Source organism: Tetrao urogallus (genome assembly GCF_951394365.1).
Source record: "Tetrao urogallus genome assembly, chromosome: 7".
NCBI classification, from domain to species: Eukaryota; Metazoa; Chordata; class Aves; order Galliformes; family Phasianidae; genus Tetrao; species Tetrao urogallus.
The window spans coordinates 43,935,983-43,956,406 of record NC_136820.1 but is presented as its reverse complement, the minus strand read 5'-3'; the positions used below and the strand labels follow the sequence as shown (position 1 = coordinate 43,956,406).

The 20,424-nt window shown below is 39.8% G+C and overlaps 1 protein-coding gene across 5 annotated transcripts in view; it reads left to right on the top strand.

Moving 5' to 3' along the window:
- DPP6 (dipeptidyl peptidase like 6) overlaps positions 1 to 20,424 on the top strand; it is a gene marked incomplete at both ends in the record, with an annotated part of 485,505 nt that overhangs the window by 450,560 nt on the left and 14,521 nt on the right. For all 5 annotated transcript variants that reach the window (XM_079538258.1, XM_079538260.1, XM_079538257.1 and 2 more), the window contains 3 exons: positions 1,079 to 1,126; positions 3,231 to 3,349; positions 19,066 to 19,113. In XM_079538258.1, coding sequence (XP_079394384.1) covers positions 1,079 to 1,126; positions 3,231 to 3,349; positions 19,066 to 19,113 — 215 coding nt within the window. The remainder of the gene's footprint in view (positions 1 to 1,078; positions 1,127 to 3,230; positions 3,350 to 19,065; positions 19,114 to 20,424) is intronic.

The window sequence follows — 20,424 nt, the reverse complement described above, 5'->3', positions numbered from 1 at the left end:
ACACTCACACACACACACACACAGACAAACATTGTCATTCATGCCTGTAAAATAAATTCTGTATTATTTTCTTTTTAAGAACAGATTAGACAGACTTTCTGAAAATACATGGAAAGAAAATATTTGGAAGCTTTTCTGGACTCAAAATGCCATATAGAATCCTTTGCATGCAAAGCCTTAGTTAGAAGATTGACTTGGTTTTGTAAGGTCATTGAAACATCTGACTAATGTCTCTGTAATATGATGACCTTTGAATGATCATTAAGAACACAGCATAAGGCTCCTTCAAGGTGTTGGATGCACTCACTAATAACTTCACTATGAGAAAATGGTCATTATGACTTAGCAGAGTGGAATAGCAACTTGCAGCAAAGCTCTTACTTGTTTTTTCACAGTCCACTCAAGTGGAAAATACCATGCACAACTTAAGCAATCAAAATATACTTTGAGGCAAGTGCAGCTTATTGGAAAAAGATCAGCAGGGCTGAATGTCCTATCTGATGTGTTCTCCACATGGGCACTGCATTTGCCCCTGTGATGTTTCAGTATTGACATGAAGTGTATGTGGAGCATCATTCTGGACCCTGCATGTTGGCCACCAGCAGCATCAGCACGTTCAAGGTGAACAGAAACTGCCTCACTGTAGATCAGTGAGTTCAGTATTTAAGCAGAAAAAGCCTTGACCACAATCTCAGCACAAAAATTGAGCAATGAAGCATTCTTCACTTATCCTTCCTGAAAGTTTGATTCCCTTTTTCGAAGAGGATATTTCAGTGCATTTTGCATCAGATCCCGGTTGGCTCGCTGGGAAAAGAATAAAAATAAAGTTAAAAACTGGTTTCAGAGAATAAGAAAATTTGCTCAAAGGTAATTTTGCACCACAGACCTTGATGAAAAAATGGAAAGGTTGTTACCTTCATCACTTGATCCTTTTTTGATCATCAGTAGTCCGAGTCCCAAACTTTGTATGATCAGTCAAATGACTTTGTGAATGAAGATGTTATACGTGATACTTGTAAACACCCTACTAATAATTCACATGTCTTTTTTGTTGTTGTTGTCGTTGTTTGTTTTAAAGTTATTTCCTCAGCACAGAAGATTTGCCAAGAAGGCGGCATTTGTACAGGTCTGTAGTTTGTTAACTTCACATACAGAGCATGAGTCATTACATAAGAGACTGCAGTAGAAACTGTCACTCATCTGATTGTCCTTAATAGCATCGCAGCACCTTGCAGTGTATCACTGGCACAGAGCAGTGTAATGACAGTGAGCGGAATGACAGACATCTGGAAATGTCTGAAATTTAGCAATTTTCTCATTTTCTTGAAAATTTAAAATCAGTCTGACGATTGATAACCTGTCGTACAACTTTCCAACAGAGCTGCTTAACGCGTGGAAGATTCCAGAATTGCATAAACCACACATATGAATTGTTTCTATTCTTCCAGACTGCAGTTTTCATTAGAGTTTAATAGCACCTCACCTGGTCAGGAAATTGAAAAGGAAAAGCAGGATGTTATATTTACAGGTGTTTGTGGGTTGTTTTTGTTTGATTTTTAATCTTTTTTTTTGCAATACCAGATGACTTCAGTGTCCTCAAGGAACAGCACAGTGAGCAAAAGGTTATTTTATGGCCAGCTATAGGTAGTATAGCTATCAAGAATTATTGCAGAAATAGATTATTGAAGAGGAAAATCGAATTCAGATTATAACCCTTTGGCAATAATTATTTTCTTTTATTTGCTTCTTTATTTTTCTCAGTGTTTGTAATGAGGGGCAGAACTGGTGATAGCATTGCTTGATAAGGGACTCTCAGTACATTTGCCCTTTCTGACATGACTTCATACCTTTTTTTTTCCTCAATGGGAAAGAGACTGGAGCAAACCATATTATCTGCAATTCAGTCATGTTTTCCTTCTGTAACATCTATGCCTGTTCCACACTTTTCTGAGAGTAGTTCAGCTCTCAGTGTTTATTTTCTTAAAGAAAGAAGGTGAAGAAAAAAAAAAAAAAAAAAAAAAAAAAAGCCATATCAACTGTTAATTTCTAATGAAAGATGGAAAGGGAGTCAACTGAGTCCAGGTACTGCTGCTCAAGAAGCCTCCCTAATTTCGTTTCCCACACTGGTTATGAGGAAAGAGGTGCCCAAAATGTGAATGTCCTCAACCTTACATTCATTACCCAATGAAACTGGCCTCTCCTTAAGCATTTGATTTTCTCTTGTGGATAGTTTGATTCTCTCGTCCTTGTCCAAAGGAGTCAGCTCAGAAGCATCCTTGGCCTATGTTCATTAACTGAGCAGTTGAGATAAGGCAGCTTGTATCAAATGACAATCTGGTTTTGTTGGGTGTTCTTTGTTTCCTATTTTGGATCTGATTTAATGGATTCTATGCAGAATGATTTGAAAGCCAGAAACATGATCTCAGCCTAAACAAGATCCCCAGAGCTTCTCAGTTGAGTCTTCGGTGGCCTTAAACAAGTTGTCAGCTTCGTCTCTTTCTACCTTGAAAAGGCAGCAAAATCAGTCACCTGCCTCACAGGAATACTGGAAAGAAGGACTGTGAGGTTGCAAAATGCTGTAGCAGTACAGAATTGTATTTAATAATATTTACTAATGATCTGTAATTCATTCTTCAACCAACAGTAGACTCCCACAAAATCTTTCTGAGCATATGCACAGGCCACATTACCTTCAACAAAAACAGACTCTGCAAAGCAGTGTTTTTTTTTTCCACTTGGACATGATAACACAACTATTTAAATTCCTGAAAATACCTTCAGCCCCAAAGGGAGCAGCTAGCAAATCAAACCAGTGAGGCAACCAGTAAGAAACTTCAAGAAAGCAGTTCCAGGTCTTTATTGCCTGCTATAAAATGAGTTGGTGTGAAAACACTGCTCCTTTTTATTTTCATGCTTTCATTGACTAAATTATAGCTTCCTCTTGTGGAATTGCAACTGTGATTTTATTTTAAAAACTACACAATCCTGCATACCCACCTGACCTTGCAGAGATAGACATCATTATCCATTTAAACACTGTCCATTCAAGCAAAAAAAAAAGCCATTACTGCTATTTAAACTCAGCCAAATGGAAATGCTTTGTCTCTTGCTAATGTTGGGCACATTATATTTATGTTCTTGCTCTATAGTAAAGTGAGATTCAAATAATGTTGCTTCCAGATAACATTTGCTCAGTGACCTTCACAGAATTATATTAACTTTTTTTCCAGTGCAAGCACAAATGGAAACTTCAACAGGCAGTGTCTGTCTTGTGATCTGATTGAAAACTGTACCTATTTCAGTGCATCTTTCAGTCACAACTTGGAATACTTCCTACTGACATGTGAAGGTACGTGGGAATTGGTTTTGTGGTTGTTGTGCCTAAGGATAGGATTTAGACATAGATATCTTCAGATATCCAATGTACCTGAGGGTAGTTTTGAAAGTCTGGCCGTGAGTACCTGAATGACTTCACTTTTGAAAGTTTACTCTTAATGTTTTTTCTTTTATGTGTTTTGGTTTGCTGTTGTTTTTAAATGATAAGGCAGATGTGTGCAACCTGTTTCTATGCACATCTTCCTACTCAAGTCAGAGGTAAGTCCCTTTAACCAGTCCAAGCATCCTTAAGTTAAAATAAGACAAGAGGAGATAAAACATTAGAAAATTTGTGAGAGAGAAACCGAAGAGGTGGGATCAACCATGGGCAACGGAGAACAAGTTCCTGACACCTTAACTCTAAAATGAGCTTTAAACCAAAAAGTATAGATGGACTTTCTTTTGTGAGACGTTTATAGGTAGAGTAAAAAGCACTTGGTGATACAGTGTAATGAAGTAGCTTTGGTGCAGTGGCCTAATTAACCTAACGGACCGCCTGCAAATCTGTGAATCTATAGGCATGGCAGCCATACGTGGAGAAATGCCATTTCCCACTAAATGCTCAGTGCTACAGTGAATGTTATTATGTTTATGAAGTTTATCTCTTGACAACAAAAGACCCGTATGTTTTTCTTCTTGTTTTTATTTCAGGAAAATTGCCAGTAGCTCCTAGGAACAGTGTCCATTTCCTTTCACCAAAATAATTGTTTTGCTGTAATTAGAAGCACTTGTGAATAACAGTATTAAGTTTCTAAAGGGTTTTATCAACAGTTGTGGGGGGGATGTGTTTGTATTGCATTATATCTCATTTACAAAAGCCTTGCAATGGTACCTAAAGAGATTAATGAGTTTTATTAGTATGTACATTAATCCAGGTACACAAGATACTGTTATTCCATAATGAACTGTAGGATGGATCCTCAGCTGCTGCAAACAGTAACTCTATTATCAGGTTATTAGAGTTAGATCTGTTTACATCTGCTGAATGTATTTTGTGTGAATGTTAATTGTACAAGTCTAAATTGTCAAACTCTGCTCTCAGTGCAATGCCAATACAGCATGGTTTGTACTGTGGGGCTACTGTCAGTGTCTTCATTCAGTTAACTTTGCAAAATACGCTTATGCAAGAAAACAGAGATCCTGAAAGTTTACCTTTTCAATGATTTTATAAAAGTACCAGTCCATTAAACTTGGTGAAGTCATTACTTCATTACATAACTGGGAGTGTGAGGTTTGTCAATTTCTTACTTTCAAGCAGTTTACAGGAGCGTTTCTTCTTGACACATTTCATTCAGGATCAGTTCAGCATCAAGTATCTGCTACGTGCACATCTACAGCAAAGTTAACCAACTTTAGTACCTGTTGTAGTTCATGGGAGTGTAGTGGAAATGCTAAGACAGGTTTTGAAACAGTAATTAAGCACCTGGTGGGAAGGCAGGGCCAAGCAGGGGAGCTCAGGTGCATGCAGTGCAGCTGAGTGACCAGAAGGGGTCGAGCCAGGATCCACCCTTTCCCAGACCTCATTGAAGGGTTGGTATTGAAGGCAGGGGTATCTTGCTGGAGATCCCTGTTTATCTGAAGCCTTCCAATGGTAAGTAGCTTTTTTTCTTTGTTTCTGTGTCTATGGCAGCTGCATTTAGGCTTGTCCTCACTTGCTGCAACCCGGGAATTTGTTACCTTGCTATCATTGCTGTGCTTTCCATCACGTTACAGTGGGTCTGGTGAGGGAAATCATCACTTTTGTCTGAAAAGCAGACTTACTGAAAATAGCTATCCCATGTTTTTATTCTAACCAGTAAATCAAATTTTCTTAGTTGTCTAAATGAATGTTTCATGGGCAAATATTTATATGAAGTTTCCTGTGTCTAGAAAACAATTCCTGGGCTGATTTAGAGACTTAACCTCCTCCATACTTCAGTTTCACTCTGTCTTGCTTTAATAACTCGCTTTGTGATCTTCAGTTGAAAACTTCAATGCGTTTAGAGATGCAGAAGCAGCTGTGACTTACATTAAACTCTTTAAAATAGTTTTATATGAATTGATTAATCAGCGTGTTTATAAGGTATTCTATGATGCTTAAATGAAGGGCATTGGAAAGGGGAAACAGCTATTCAAAGGCAAAACAAACTAAATTACAAAAAGGGTCTGGCACTGCTCGTGGATCCCAAAGGTCAGGAATTCTACTCACTGCTTCAGTACCTTAGATGCAGCATGTAAATTTCTTATTTTTGCTGTCCAACAGTGCTATCTGGTACAGGCTGAAATGGGAAAAATATGCCATAATGAAAGGTAACCTCTCTTTCAGGAAAACAGTGTAATGCTTACTGTCAGTAAGCAACCCCTGTTGCAATTATTCAGTCCCAGAAGGCTAGTTACCTTGTTTCTCATCTAATTTTATATGCTCATGATTGAATTACTGTAGTAGGACCTAAGGAAATGCGATGCTTTGCAGACTGCTCTTAGATTATCTCCTCTAGACACTGTCAAAAAAGTAATGTGTGCTGGAGCAAGGTCACTCCTACTGTCCTTTTCATCATAAAATATGGGCTTGTCCTTCTCTCTCCTCTTATAAACTGGCACAGCCTCTGCCAATGAGTCTCTGAAATAAAGGAGGAAAATCTGCTTTTGGCACTTTATACTTAAATTTCACTGAGGATGGGGTTTTCTTTTCTGGAATATGATGTAAAATTCAATTATGTAGAGAAAAAGGTAAGAATTCTCAAGTTTCGGCTCTGGAAAGCAAAGTATTCCTGTTCATTTGGTGAGGTTTAGGCATATAAAGTACAAAGCTGAATGACACGTAGCCAGTAATGCCCTTAAGCCCATTTTTTGGTGATGACTCTTTCTCCTTAGCAAGAATAAAGCTTCACCAAGACTATCACTGTAATCAGCTCTGTGCTGTTTTAGTGTTTCCATTTTAAATTGGTGCTCCTCATCTTCAGTGACTCCTTCCCTCACTCCCCAGCACTATTAAAACTTCAGTGTTAGTACTACGTTCATGGGGGAAGAAAGGATGTGCTGCCACTTTTGTTGCAGGCTACTTTGTACCCTAACACTCCCTGAAGCAGTTTGGTTCCAGTGTGTTCATTCTTCTAAATAGTCTGTTTGAAGCCATTGAGATTTGGCTTCAACATACAGAACTAACAATGGTTTTTCTGGATCCTGGAGTTCAAGTCCCTGCTATTGCATGCAGGCAGCTGTATCCTCACTGTAATTAGAGAGTCATGAGGTTCCCAATGAAGGGTTAATGCCTGCTAGCTTTGAGACAAAAGGAATGGTGAGGAAGATCTTTGGCACATGCATACATTACTGCAATTAATGCCATTTAATATGTGATGAAAATGATAGGGGTGTGTGTTGTTCATGGAATACCTACCAGCCTGCTAATTAAGGTTCTCCATAATCATGCCTTTTCAGGAAGGGAATAATCATTTTTAGGGATGACATGAAGAAAATTAGTAGTTACACAGAAGGGAGAGGACTGTAAGAAGGACTGAGGGGAAGCTACTCATGCATGGCATGGTCTGGTGATACACGAGTGCCTTTGCCACTGTGCTGTGTATCATCTTTTCATTTTATTGACAAGATTGGGAAAAATCACCTATCAGTTTGAGAAGAAATAACAGTGTATCTTAGAACAGAGAACACTATTTTCTTCCTACGCATCTCACGTCCCTTCTGTTTTTCCAGAAATAGTATGAGTGCTCTGATTCAAGACACTTCAGCATTGCTGTAGTCTGTTGAGCTCTTCAAAGAGTATCTCTGCTGGAACCTGTGTTTGCCTGGTAGTCTTTACTGCCAGTGTTGTGCAGGTCAACTGGTGCTGAAGCTGTTTGTCTCTTTGAAGAAAGCAAAATAGGCTCTCCTAGTAATGTTCTAGTATTAACCACCTCCTTTGAAGGCCCTCTCTAGTAGTATCAGTAGTGTGGCTTAGATGCTGTAGATCAATAATCACAGGCAGCAGGAGTGAAATCATTTCTACCTTTCTGAGCAGGCAATTTTGCAAGTGTAGACCAAAATGATATGTTGCACCTGAGCTGTGCTCGATAATATGCCCAAAATGACAAATGGGGAAGGGATTTATCGGAGGATAGGTCTCCTTCTTCCAGGCATGTCTAAAACCATGCTGTGGAATCATTTTACTAATATAGATTTTTCTGCCCTCTCATGTGGTTCCAAGACAAGCTACTGCCCACACAGGTGGCACAAGTTTGAAATGTTATACTTCTGGAGGATTCCACACACACAGAAAATTTTTGTGTAGGTGGGACTAAGTTTAAAAAAGAGATTCAATTCAATCATTGATTTACAGTGAAGAGTTCTTTAGCAGAATGCATCAGCTTAGTATTTACACTTGTCAGGGCCAAGGTTCAGAAATTGACACATCCTTGATCTGTGCAATGCTAAATCCAGTTATTGACTGCTAACTAGCATCTCTTCTGCATTCATGGAATCATAGGATGGCTTAGATTGGGAGGGACATTAAAGTTCTAATTCCTCTGCCATGGGCTGTTGACCCCCCACCAGATCAGGCTGACCGGAGCCACATCCAACCTGGCCTTGAGTAACTCCATCTTTTGGGCTTCCACAGCTTCTCTGAGCAACCTTTTATGGTGCCTCATTATTCTTTTAATATTGTCATTTTTTTACTAAAACCCAGCACTCCTGGGAGAACAACTTTTAAAGGAGCCTGGAGGAGGCCAGAAAAATGGGAAAGCTTGTGTGCTGCATAGCCAAGGGCTGTGCAGTATGAGATAAGCTCAACCAGCTGAAATGCCAGTATCTAGCACCATCACCACTGGCATAGTTCAGTCCAGGGATTTTAAAAAATATTTCTGAAGTTGTGAGCAAATATAAAATTCTGTATGTTGTTTTTGGTATTGTACATCTTCTTAGATGCCATGGCTGGATAAAGACTTTGGTTTTTTGAAGATGTGTGTTTTGGAAAAGCTCCTATTATTTTCTTCTGTCGTGGGATTATCGGTTGATTTAGGCAGGCTTGAATGTGTCCCAAAGAAAAGCTAAATTAAACTGATAAAGCTCTTCAATTTATTGATGAGTTCCATGGTAACAAAATAACATTTTGTTTTCCCCGTCTTCTTATCAACATAAGCAGTTTAATCTGCACTTTTGTAATACTCTATAATGGTGAGTTTTTGGAATGCACTTGGCTTGAAAGCCTCATAAAATCTTGGATATATGATTTTTAATCATGGGTATCTTCACAAAAAATACTAGTTTTAGCAAACAACTCCTCTTTCTGGAATATTCATCACAAAGACACATACTTCTACTGCGAGGGACTTGCTTTCTGGATAAAGGTATCTGAATTATTTTTGCATTGGTAAAGAAGATTGTGATATTCATCTTTCATCATGAGTCATGAATCAAATCAGATTTTGCTTCACTTACTCCATTTATATTAGAGGCCGTGAGATCAGTGCAGAGACATTATTGGCAGTACTGTATATATTTATGTCACTTTGAACATGAAGAGCTTAATATTTAATGTCTCAAGATGATTGTATATTGAGATTTCTCAAATAGAGGGAGGAAGAAATATAAATTTTATCATTGGTAAAATAAATGCAGCAGTCACAGTTATATTTAAATTGTGGAAAGACACACAAAAGTCCCTTTGTAACCTTCCCCCATACGATCATTTTCATGCTTTTACCAAACGGGGAGCAGAGGTACAGCAAGAATTAGTGGTTTGTCTATGGCTGCATCTCAAGTCGAGAATCACAGCCCTCATTTCCTTTCCCATGTTGCAAGGCAGCGCTCCCAGGGAAAGCACCGTTGGCTACTGGAACAGATTAGAAGTAGGTCTAGCTCCACAGCCAGTGTTCTTCAGTGGAAGGTGCATAATTACTGTCTGCAGGATTTTTCCAATAACATACTCATCAGGGATGTGTCTGCCCAGTCTCCACAATAAGCGGTTGGCTCATGCCTGCAGGCAGGAGGATAATGAGCCTTTTTCTACATCTTTCTCATTTCCTTCATTTAATCAGACCTTTTAACCTGTGTTGTATGGGCCAGACCCACCATCACTTGAAATCAGTGAAAAAACAGGAGATGAGGATGCTTTATAGTAATCTCAAGCAGATGACTAGAGAACTATACATCAGCATGGAAAGTCTGCCATTCCACAGAGCAAGTTCATAAAGCAGTGTTTCATCTACAAAAACAAGCCATGTTGCTAATGTGTTGCCTTGCACATCACATAGAAATGTGACCTATCATACTCTCATCAATAATGTTTATGAAATCATACCTAAGTGAAGAGTTAACAAGGTGTGGATGCACACTTTCGCAGTTAGTTCACAGCCCTATGCAGTTTCATCTCAACAGCAATTCAATAACTGGTCTGTAATTACATCACAGGCCTTAATAAGCAAGGGCCCAGCCCTCCCGGGTGCTGAATGCTCTTAAATCTCACAGTGATGGCAGAGGATGCTGCAAGAGCAGCCGCCACCTTTGCCACCTCATCACTCAGTGTCTTTGGAGACAAGCATGGCATTCAATGATTTCTTCTTTTGAGAGAAAGACACAAAACTCTTATTTAGCCTCTCCAGATAACCAGCATTAAATGTACAGAGAAAAAATGCCTCCATCCATTGCTCTTTTAAACTTAGTTATGTGGCAAGCCTGCTGCTTGGCAAAATTTGTGAAGTGTGTGGGTTGACCATCAACCAGTAACGTCATAAAACTGCTCATCATGGTGAAGATAAAGCATCTCTGAAGCACTGTTTGCTGAAATTCAAGTAAAAGCTTTCTAAGTGCTATTGATCCTGCGAAGGAGGCCGGCACTTGGCATTTCAAGTGACCTTTGGCAAGAATTGTAATAACTGATGTCAGTGAAGCAGGCTAAAGAGACTTAATTAGGTGCTGAAATAACTACTAATGCTGATACGGGACTTTTATTAACTGAGTTTAGAGCTTATGGATAAAGAAACACATTTGGGTTTAAACAAATACAAAAGGTTGATACTCAGATTTTACTAATGGAGTGTGAACCATCTGGCAGCACTTCAGTATAGCCATCCTCTGACAGCCAATTTTAGAAGCAATAACTCCCAGGCTCTGAGGGAGTGGTTCTCACCTGCATCCCCAACTGATCATGCCTCTCTGTGCCCCAGCTTGTCTTGCTGTTAAATGCAATGACCCTTTATAAGTGCCTTGCAGTAATTTTTATCAGTAAGTCATAGAGGACCGTAACACTTTATGTCCACCAAGTCTGAAGAGAAAATCAGTGCTACTCCTGAAAGAGGCCTCTCCATTCTCCATACGTGTTTGGGGCTTTTCCCACCTGTATCACAAGCAGGTGCATTCCAAGCTGGGTCCACAGTCCAAACTGAATGAAAACTTCATATTAATTCAGTTGACGTATGTATATCTATTTTTATGCAGGAATCGGCTCTAGAAACTGTTACAGTGTTTTGTTAGATGGCTGCACAAGTATCATGGGTGGGAATTGCCTTACCTGCATGTCATGGAACGGCTGATTTTCTGGATCATTTGAGATGTTGGCTTACTCTGGAGTGTTTGGTTAGGGGTGGAGAGCCCACGTTAGATGCACTGTTAGGAGGAGCGGAACATGGTTACATTTTTCTGGGTATGACCCAATGGCACAAGTGTGGGTTTCCCACACCGCAGTCATTCAAGGAGCACATTGGCCATGCCTGTGAGGCAATCCTGGCTGCGGCTCACATATTGTGTCACTGGGTGACTGTTATCTGCTGTGACCAGAGTGGTTTCCCATGCAGCGATGATTACAGCGATGCTTGACTTTTTGTATACCCAGTAGCAGGAGGTTGTAATTAGTGCTTCAAGGCAAAATGTGACCTCTTGGAACTTTTCCTGAGGGTTATGAAGCCTAAATTAGTTTCTGCTCTTTGAAAGCATGCACAGACTTAATCTGCGGACCCTATTTATATTATAATTACTATATAATTCTCATTTGCATTCACTTGACTCCCTTTCCCACTTAGCAGCTAAGGTTGGCTCTGGTGTCTCAGTGCCTTTGTGCATGGGACAGGGGTCAGGAGTCCCAGGGGTGAGGCACAGCGGGGGATTCTCTCCCTCTCTTGAACGCTTTTGCGGTATTAACACAGCAGGCTGGCATGAAAAATCTCTTCTACACAAATAGGAGCTATCATAAGAGCTTTTCGTCTGGGAAAAGAGAGGATACTATTAGCAGTTTAAAATTTAAAGAACTTCTGTTGGCTCTTTACAACCTAGATATTAGTCTGAGATTAATTACAATGGTATCTTTTCTGGATGTTCCCATCATCTTACATCTTCCTTTTAGTAGACCGTTCGTTTATGTGTTGAATCATAGAGTCATAGAATGTTTGTGTTGGAAAGGACTTTGAAGATCACATAGTTCCAACCCCGCTGCTACAAGCTGGGAATTGATATTATACTGTATTGCTAAACATCTTTGAAGCTGTGTACTCAGTGACAGGGAGCAAGTGAAAAGAAATATGCATGAACATTTAACAAAAAATGAACAGTAACATCTGTAATTTCCCTTGCATGGAAAAAAAAAAAAAATGGGGAATGAAACTCCTGTGCCCTTTTAAATCACTTCATTCTGCAAAGCATTACCTTTGTTTTTTTTTTTTGCTTTTTTGCTTTGATCCTGTTTAGATGTTGACTCTCACTGGTAAGTGTGAGCTGTCTGATGTAGTCCAGAAGCAGGTGATCCAACATCTGCTTACAGCCAGGGTTCCTGTCATCTGGTCAGTCCATACAATACAAATTTTTATTTGAACTCTACTCATAGGAGATAAATGTCCATGACAAGAGGCTTCCTCTGATGCTGGGAATAATGGAGCTTCACAACTCAGGCACCCTGCATGCTGAAACAAGGGTGCATCATTTCCAGCTATATGAGCAACCCTGGTTGAACTCATTACTCTGTAGTGGATTGTACAGATGTTACCATCCTGCAAGATTTAAAGCTTCCTTTAAGGAAAACTGCTTCTTTCACCTCGCTGGCCAGCTGGACCAGCTGTAGGGTTTATTGCTGTTTTTGTCTCCTGTTTGCATGATACTTAAGGCTTTATTAATGCAGTCAGTACATTTGAGGATATATTAAAACTTGAGAACGCACGGGAGGAGAATAATAGCTTAATAATGGGACAATGAGAAGCAGCGTTGTTTTTGTTCTTGCAAAGCGTTAATATCAAATATTAACTATTACTTAACTTCCTAGGAAGCCATTATGTATGCAAGAAAAAAATTAATTATAAGAAGGATAAATTAAAGTTATCTAAATCTCATTATACAACATTAAAAATATACAAATAAAATATGAAGTGAGGTTTGTGGATTGTAAGCAGTGCTAAGAATATATTTTCTCTCATGATGCAGTTGCGAGGAGATACCCTTTTCCCTTGGATATATCAGCGTCTCTATTAGAGCAGCTAGGGCTAGGAGGACTGGCAGGGACTGTGAGGCTCTTCCTGCCCTTCCACTGCTCTGCAAGGGATGCGGCTCTGGGAGATGTGGTGAGGACATGGTTGCAGACTCTCCATTGTGATAGTACTGCTATTTGTATACTTGTTAATCACAGAACCACAAGATCATAGGAAAATTCAGATTAGAAAGCATCTGAGGAGATCTCTGGTCCAATCTCCTGTTCAAAGCAGTGTTAGAACAGAAGCCAGAACAGTATGCTCAGGGCTTTACCCAGTTTGATCTTGGAAGCCCCCAAGGATATAGAGTGCACAGCCTTCCTGGGCAGCCTGAGATGTCCAGAGGCTTTCCAAAGTGGACAGGTAATACAGGCAGTATTCCTCTATGTATGTTATTTTTCTTCAGATTAGCATATAATAATCCTATAAGAGACTTAAATATATTTAAAGCATAGTGACAGTACTTTCATCTCAAAGACTGGAGAAAATCTGAATTCAGATTGAATTGATGGGTGTCACATTAATGAGGGATTCAATTAGAAATGTCAGGATATACAGCAGTAATTGGAGAAAAGAAAGGAAGTTGGGTATGGAAATCTCTCTGTTCAGATTCATTCCTATGACTGGAGATCTGAACTAGGCCAAAACTCTAGTACCTTTGGGCAAGACAGTGATCCCTGTGTGAGCTGGAGTGGTTCTATCTTTCCATCTCTGCAGATACACATTCATGGTGCGCTATGAGGTTCAGGGAGTCAGCAAGCAAATTTTCCTAGCACATTTCATTTTTTTTATCTGATTATAAGTCACTACAATGGGTAAATGTATCTGCAGCATTTATTGAACATCATCGGCTTTCCTTATTACACCTTGAAACCATCCACGTGTTGTTACACTGTCTTTTGAAAAAACTTGGCCACCATCTCATGAAAGGAAGGGCATGTTTTCACTCATCCCCCAGGATGTGATGCCTCATTGGATGATATTAATTAAGAGGGAGAGGGTGAGGATTAGTTTAAGAATTGTGAGGGAAGGTCAAGGATTGCCTAAATGAAATAAGGCAGTAGATTAAGATAAAGTGAAATATAAGGCTAATTGGGGATCAGCAGCAGGTTCATTAGGAGCTGGTCTTGGGAATGACCTTACTGAGATTTTTCCATGACAGCCTGGGAACCCAAAGCTGGACTCAGCTAATGGAATTAGACTACAAAGCTGATAAGCATCATCAGAAGGCAGAAGGAAATACTGGAGGAGTTGGCTGTCTTACAGACCTAGAAAGGGGAAATTGATAGTAGAAAAAGCAGGATTAAGCACGTGATGACTTTGTCTCGTATGCTTGAAGCTTTAAGAGTGGATGGGTGCCTGGGCATGCAGTGCTCATCACTGAATGTCTTCAAAGCACCTACCAGCTGTGGCCATGGAAAAGGCAGATGAACTTTTGGGATGCATTAAGCAAAAATTTTTCCAAAGAACCAAGCAACTGGCAATTCTGCTGTATTAAGGACTGCTTATGACATCCTCTACAGCAGGGAGTGGAGTCCTGGTCATTTGTGTTTAGGAAGGATGAACTGAAAGTGAAATGCTCTTAGATTAAAGGATAAGAGGAATTTGTACTACAAAAGGGAGCTAAAATAATCTATTTTATCCAATGGAATGAGGACATTAGGGAGACGTGACTGTTATGACTGCAGAGGGAATACTTGTGATTAGTAGAAAACAGCTTTTGGGCACAAAACCACAGAGGTGTAAACTGGAGTGACAGCCAACAGAGCCTGAAGTTAGAGGACAGCTTCTTTTGGAAGAGTGAAGTACCAGCAGCAATTACATCAAAGAAAATATAGCTATATTTAGAGGGCATTTATCAGTATTTTTATAACATGCTATTGCCTGGAGAAGCAAGGGAGAGCTTTTTCAGTCCTGTATCCTTCTGTGTCCCAGCAGTCACAGGAGGGACAATGTAATGGAGCAGGTTGGGTGGGTTGGTGTCAATCCCATATGCCTATAGATAGGCATATATAGATACCCATGGAACTGACCCTGCTCCTGACCACACTTAGGCACTCAAGCAACCTTTTCAAAAACTCATCAAAGCTATTTTGTGCAATATAATTAACCTCTTGCACATTTGCCCTCTAGACACAGCTAACTGAAACTGTCTCAGCAGAATCAGCCTTATTTCTGCTGTACGTAAAGCACGCATGAAATCTATCACAGAAGTGACAGAGCAGACACCAGCTGTACCTTCCATGCAGTTTGTGCTGTTCTTCATGTTTCCTGACAATAAGACTGTATTGATTGTTTTGCAAGACAAGTTACATTTGAGGAAGTAAAGATTAGATTAAAAGATGAAATGTCTTGAGGAGGGTGAATAGCAGCACAAATCTGTTTGATGTTTGTGTCCATAAGGTTGCCAAAGCAAGCAGCACGAACATCTGTCTTTAGCATAAGCTGGAAAATATTGTAGATGGGAAAATATTTTAATTATAAGCAGTGGCTCAATGAATTCCCCATGTCTTTATTTATTAGGGTGATATTATCACCCCAACATATGAACTTTATGCAGCACATATAAATAATTCATGGATTAGCAAATAAAGAGATCTGGAATCTGTACACAGAGATGGCTGTTGCCAATTATCTCACTCGTGCAGAGCCAGACCCACTCAGCTCCCATTGCTTGCAGCTGCTCTTTTAAATCATTCATCAGTGTTTAAGAGATACTCTGGTGGTGCTGGCAGAGAGTATTTGAATTTTCATTGTTTACACACTGAATTTAGCTTCTGGTCTGAAATTATCTTCCATACTGAAGCCTTTGAGAATATGAATGAGGAGAATAAGACGATTCATCTTTTTTCCACTTTCTAAACACTTAAATAATTTTGATTACTTTTTTTTTTTTTTTTCAATTTTACATAATATTCTTTTTATAATTACTACTTTGTTTTGATAATATAGCTATTTAGACCATGAAAATATCAGGAATACTTTAGAATATTCTCTTTAAAGTATTGCAGAACAAATGTCAGTTGAGTGCTTTGTTCAAAGTTGTAATTCAGTTTTTATTCTGAAAATCTGTACCTGGTTACCTAAATATGTACAGAGTTGTTTCTTTCTGATAGTGTTCAAGCAGAACTCTTTTGAAAATAATAGCAAGAACCACTTAAAAATTGATGATGAGCCATAGGCAATGCTTTTTCTTGCCAAATTACTGAGGCACAGACTTTCTGTGCACATTCAGAAAGGAGTAGTACCTCCTTGATGATATATTTGCCCTTGTCATTACAGCGATATGGCTTAATTTACTTCAAGCGTAGATAATGATAGTAACATTTTTTTCTAGCACAGATAATGACAAAAGTCAAAGTTTTTATGACAGAGCTAAATTTTTAGCTGAAAAAAAAATTGTAAATTCCTGTAACTGGAGCCTTGTGCAGCATTATTGGGCAGTAGGATGTGCCAGGCTCAGGGTTCCATCTAGATCTGGAAGGGCTGAGCAGTGAGGAGTGGTGGGGCAGGGGTGGCCTTGTGCCACTACTGTCAGCTCCCAGCAAGTAAATTAGGTTTCACTCGCACAGCTGCAAATGATAGTGGCTGGCATTTAGCAGATGGCATGTGTAATGGGACTGTCACACCATTATGGGTTTTAAAAATGAAGTATGGAAGGCTAAGGAGTATACACTTTCTAATTTCAAGAGTTTGTTTCCTTCCTGGGGCGTTATGCACTCAGTATGCACGTGTTGTAAGATGCTTGGTGTATACATATGAGAAGACACAGTATGGCGTGTAACTGGGATGTAGCAGTTTAAAAGTTGGCATTAAAATGGGTAGTTTACACCAATCCCTAAAGATGAAAAAAAAAGGGGGAGTGATTTCTCTTCTTAATGACTTTCAAATTATTCACAAGCAAAATGTATTGATTAATTGGAATGTCATCATTGGCAATATTTTGTACTGAGACTAATCTTTCACACAATCCTGCATTCTGTACATTTCTTTCTTTATCATTTTACCTCTTTTCTTGTAAAAGGATAAATAGAGCAACTCAGAAGTCTACTTTTTCAAGGAAATTAATGCATAGTTTAAGATGTTTTCTTTGACATTGACTCAAACTGAGTATCTTTGTATGAGACTTCACTTTAAAATATTTATTTGGGAAGATGATAGTGAGGTAGTGAGAGAGAACTAAACACAATGTATAATACATGGGTTTTGTAAACTGCGTATTGACTTTTTTCTTTGTTTCTGATTGCTTTCCCAGTGCTAACATGGGGAAAATAAAGGAAAAATGTATTAGAAAATCAAATGATGACACGTGTTGTGTTTCTCTCTCTATCTCTTTCCTGTTTTTAGGCATTTTTCTGTTAAATAAAGGACTGCTCTAGCTCTGATTGAAATAATTTGGGAGGAATTCTTTTGTTTTCGTTGATGATTTTATCATGCCCACGATGAATTGTTCAGTAGGTTTGTTCCATTTCCAACAGGCTGGCTTCTGGGAAAGCAGTAAAAAAGCAGGGCAGATTTATACGTAAATACGGTCAACATGTCAATGTGTATCAGTAGTAGAAAGGTAAATTCAGCTAAATCTCAGTGAGTAAAGCACTGCTTTTCTGTGTGATTTATACTGACTTGGCTGCATTTTAAGAAGATGATGCAGATAAAAGAATCTCTGTTAGAGAAGACATTTCTCAGTGGCTACAAAACCAGTGTCAGACCTGCTACATCAGTCAGCTTAACAGTAAATAAAATTTGATGTTTCTCTTTTCTGTATAGGTGAGGACTACATTAAATACTTTTGAAGCCATATTTCACTCAATGGGGTATAGTTACTGGGCGGCACTAGGAAAGCCATTGGCCTTACACCGCCCTGAAGCCTTTTTTCCTGTCAGCAACTTATACCACTTACCAAAGTGGTGTGGGTGCTCACATCAACCCACTTTTGTTGCCATTTACAGAGTTCTGGGGACACACTCTCATAGGTGAGACACACCTATGAGACTCTCATATGTGAGAGGTTTCTGTTGGCAAGAAGTACCCAGGTGGCTGGTGCACATGAGCAGCAGTCATGGTTTGTAGGCTGAACGACTCAAGACATCTTAAAGAGGTCTGAATCCCAAGGAGCATAAATTTTATCAATACCAAAGAGGCTTAATTTTGAAAACTCTTAATTTTGAAGTGTAAAAGGGCCTATCTTTTTTTATTAAAAAAACTCTAGTCCAACTGCAGGGTTCCCCAGGACATAAAAGTGTCAACGTCCCAAGAAAGTAGGAACCAGCATTTCTAACAGCATTTCCTCCAAGAGTCTTCTTAGAGCCAGCTTCAATTTCTGCTGTCCCTACACAGACAGCTTGATGCTACAGCTTGATGGGAAAGGAAAGGAAAAAGAGACAAGACCTAGCTTCGAGCTCTTTGAGGGTCTTCTTCCTTCCAGAGCAGTCAATCCCATTAGAAAAGTTGTAAGCAAATATGGTATAACCAAAGAATGGCTGCACTGGGTCAGACCAAAGTTCCTTTTGGTCCTGTCTCCAAAAGCAGCAGGCAGATGACACTTGAAAAGAAAAAGGAGGGTAAGAAGTTGGGCAGCTACAAAATGAACCCGATTCCAGTGACCATCTTATTTTTTTTATCAGTCAGCCCCTTGGTGTCTTCCTGAACTAGAAGCTGAACCCAGACCACTGTGCTACATCATCCTACAGCATCCTAAAATCTGTCACATCCTGTGACAGTGAGTTCTTTTCTTCACTCATGTGGATTACATAGGAATGATAATCCTCTTTTTTTATAACACTGATTTCAGTACCCAAAAGCTGCATTTTCAGACAGCATATGTGGAGTTGTTTTTTTTTCCAGTGTAGAAGTAAATCTGGTGTTTAATTCTTTAAAAAAAAAAAAAGTTTACAAAACAGCAACAGTTATCCATGGCATATAAAACATAAATGCTTTGTGCTGTGATGTCTGTGTGTCACTAGAATAATTTAAAAAGCAAGTGATTTGATTGTGTTTGTGCTAATTATAATGTTTACAAATTAGGGAAAGATGCATTTAGTGGTCCATTGGGAGAAAGCTTTGAAACCTCGCATGTCTTCAAGTCTACAACACTGTCATTTATTCATAGATTCTTTCTAATACCTGGATGATTTGCTTTGTAGATTACTCTTGCATGGAAAGCAATCCTCGGGAGGCTGCAGCTCCATGGAATTCAAAACCTGGTTCACATGGGTATGTGCATGCATGGGTAGCTGTTTAACCACCTTGTTTCCTTCTTCTTTTCAAGGTCCCCGGGTTCCGATGGTGACTGTTCACAGCACGACTGATGCACAGAGTAAGACTGGATTTATGCCTTGCGTTTCTGCAGTGAAGTATAGCCAGGCAGGACAGTAAGGTCTAGCTGCTCTTTGGTATATTCATGAAAAGAGGGAGTGAGGGCACCACCTAAAGGCAGATCTTCTCAGGGGGCCAGACCCTAAGTTCCAACTCTCCCGTGTTCCAGCCTGCAGTTAAAATTCTCTGTTTAGGTTCCCATGGATGTAGATACGTCTCTGAAATCCTTCTGAATACAATGCTGTTCTAGGAATATTGCTCTTGGGGGCATGAAGATGATGATTTGCAAATGTCATTTGTTATCAGCCTTCCCAAAAAATGCACAGTTCAGATTTCACATGGAATCTCAGAATCGTAGAATGGCCTGGGTTGAAAAGGACCACAGTGCTCATCCAGTTCCAACCCCCTGCTGAGTGCAGGTCACCAACCAGCAGACCAGGCTGCCCAGAGCCACATCCAGCCTGGCCTTGAATGCCTGCAGGGATGGGGCATCCACAGCCTCCTTGGGCAACCTGTTCCAGTGTGTCACCACCCTCTGTGTGAAAAACTTCCTCCTAATATCTAACCTAAACCTCCCCTGTCTCAGTTTAAGACCATTCCCCCTTGTCCTGTCACCATCCACCCTCATAAACAGCCATTCCCCCTCCCTTTTATACGCTCCCTTCAAGTACTGGAAGGCCACAATGAGATCTCCCTGGAGCCTTCTCTTCTCCAAGCTAAACAAGCCCAGTTCCCTCAATCTTTCTTCACAGAAGAGGTGCTCCATCCCTCTGATCATTTTAGTGGCCCTCCTCTGGACCTGCTTTTTCTCCCTTCTTTTTGTCCATCTTTTTTTACCCCAAGTCAGCATGGCAGGGACACCCAGATGTCTTCCCTTCTGTTTCTTATGAGCCTCCATGAGCCTCACAGCAGGAGATGAGTCAGTCTTACCTGAAACCAACATTTATCTGCTCCTGTTGTTTTGATGAGAGACCCTTTCCTACCATTTTAATGTAGCATTTAGCCCAGCTTTAACCTGCTATTAGGGCCTTCAGACATTGCTGTAATACAAATAATAAGCACCTGCTTTATTCCTGTAGCTCTGTGTGGGGCTGGTAGCAGTTTATTAGCCATCAGTTTAGCTTAGCCACACTTAGAACAACTCCCTGTTGCTGTGTCTTCAAAGGAACAGAGCAAAACAGAGTGTTTCACCCCCCAGTCAAATGTTCTTTGTGAAAAACTGTGCTGCTTTGTTCCCCATTGAAGGTGGGAAGTGTCAGAGGATGGATTCCTATGACACTAGGATGTGTAGGAAAGAAAACGTAAGATTTAC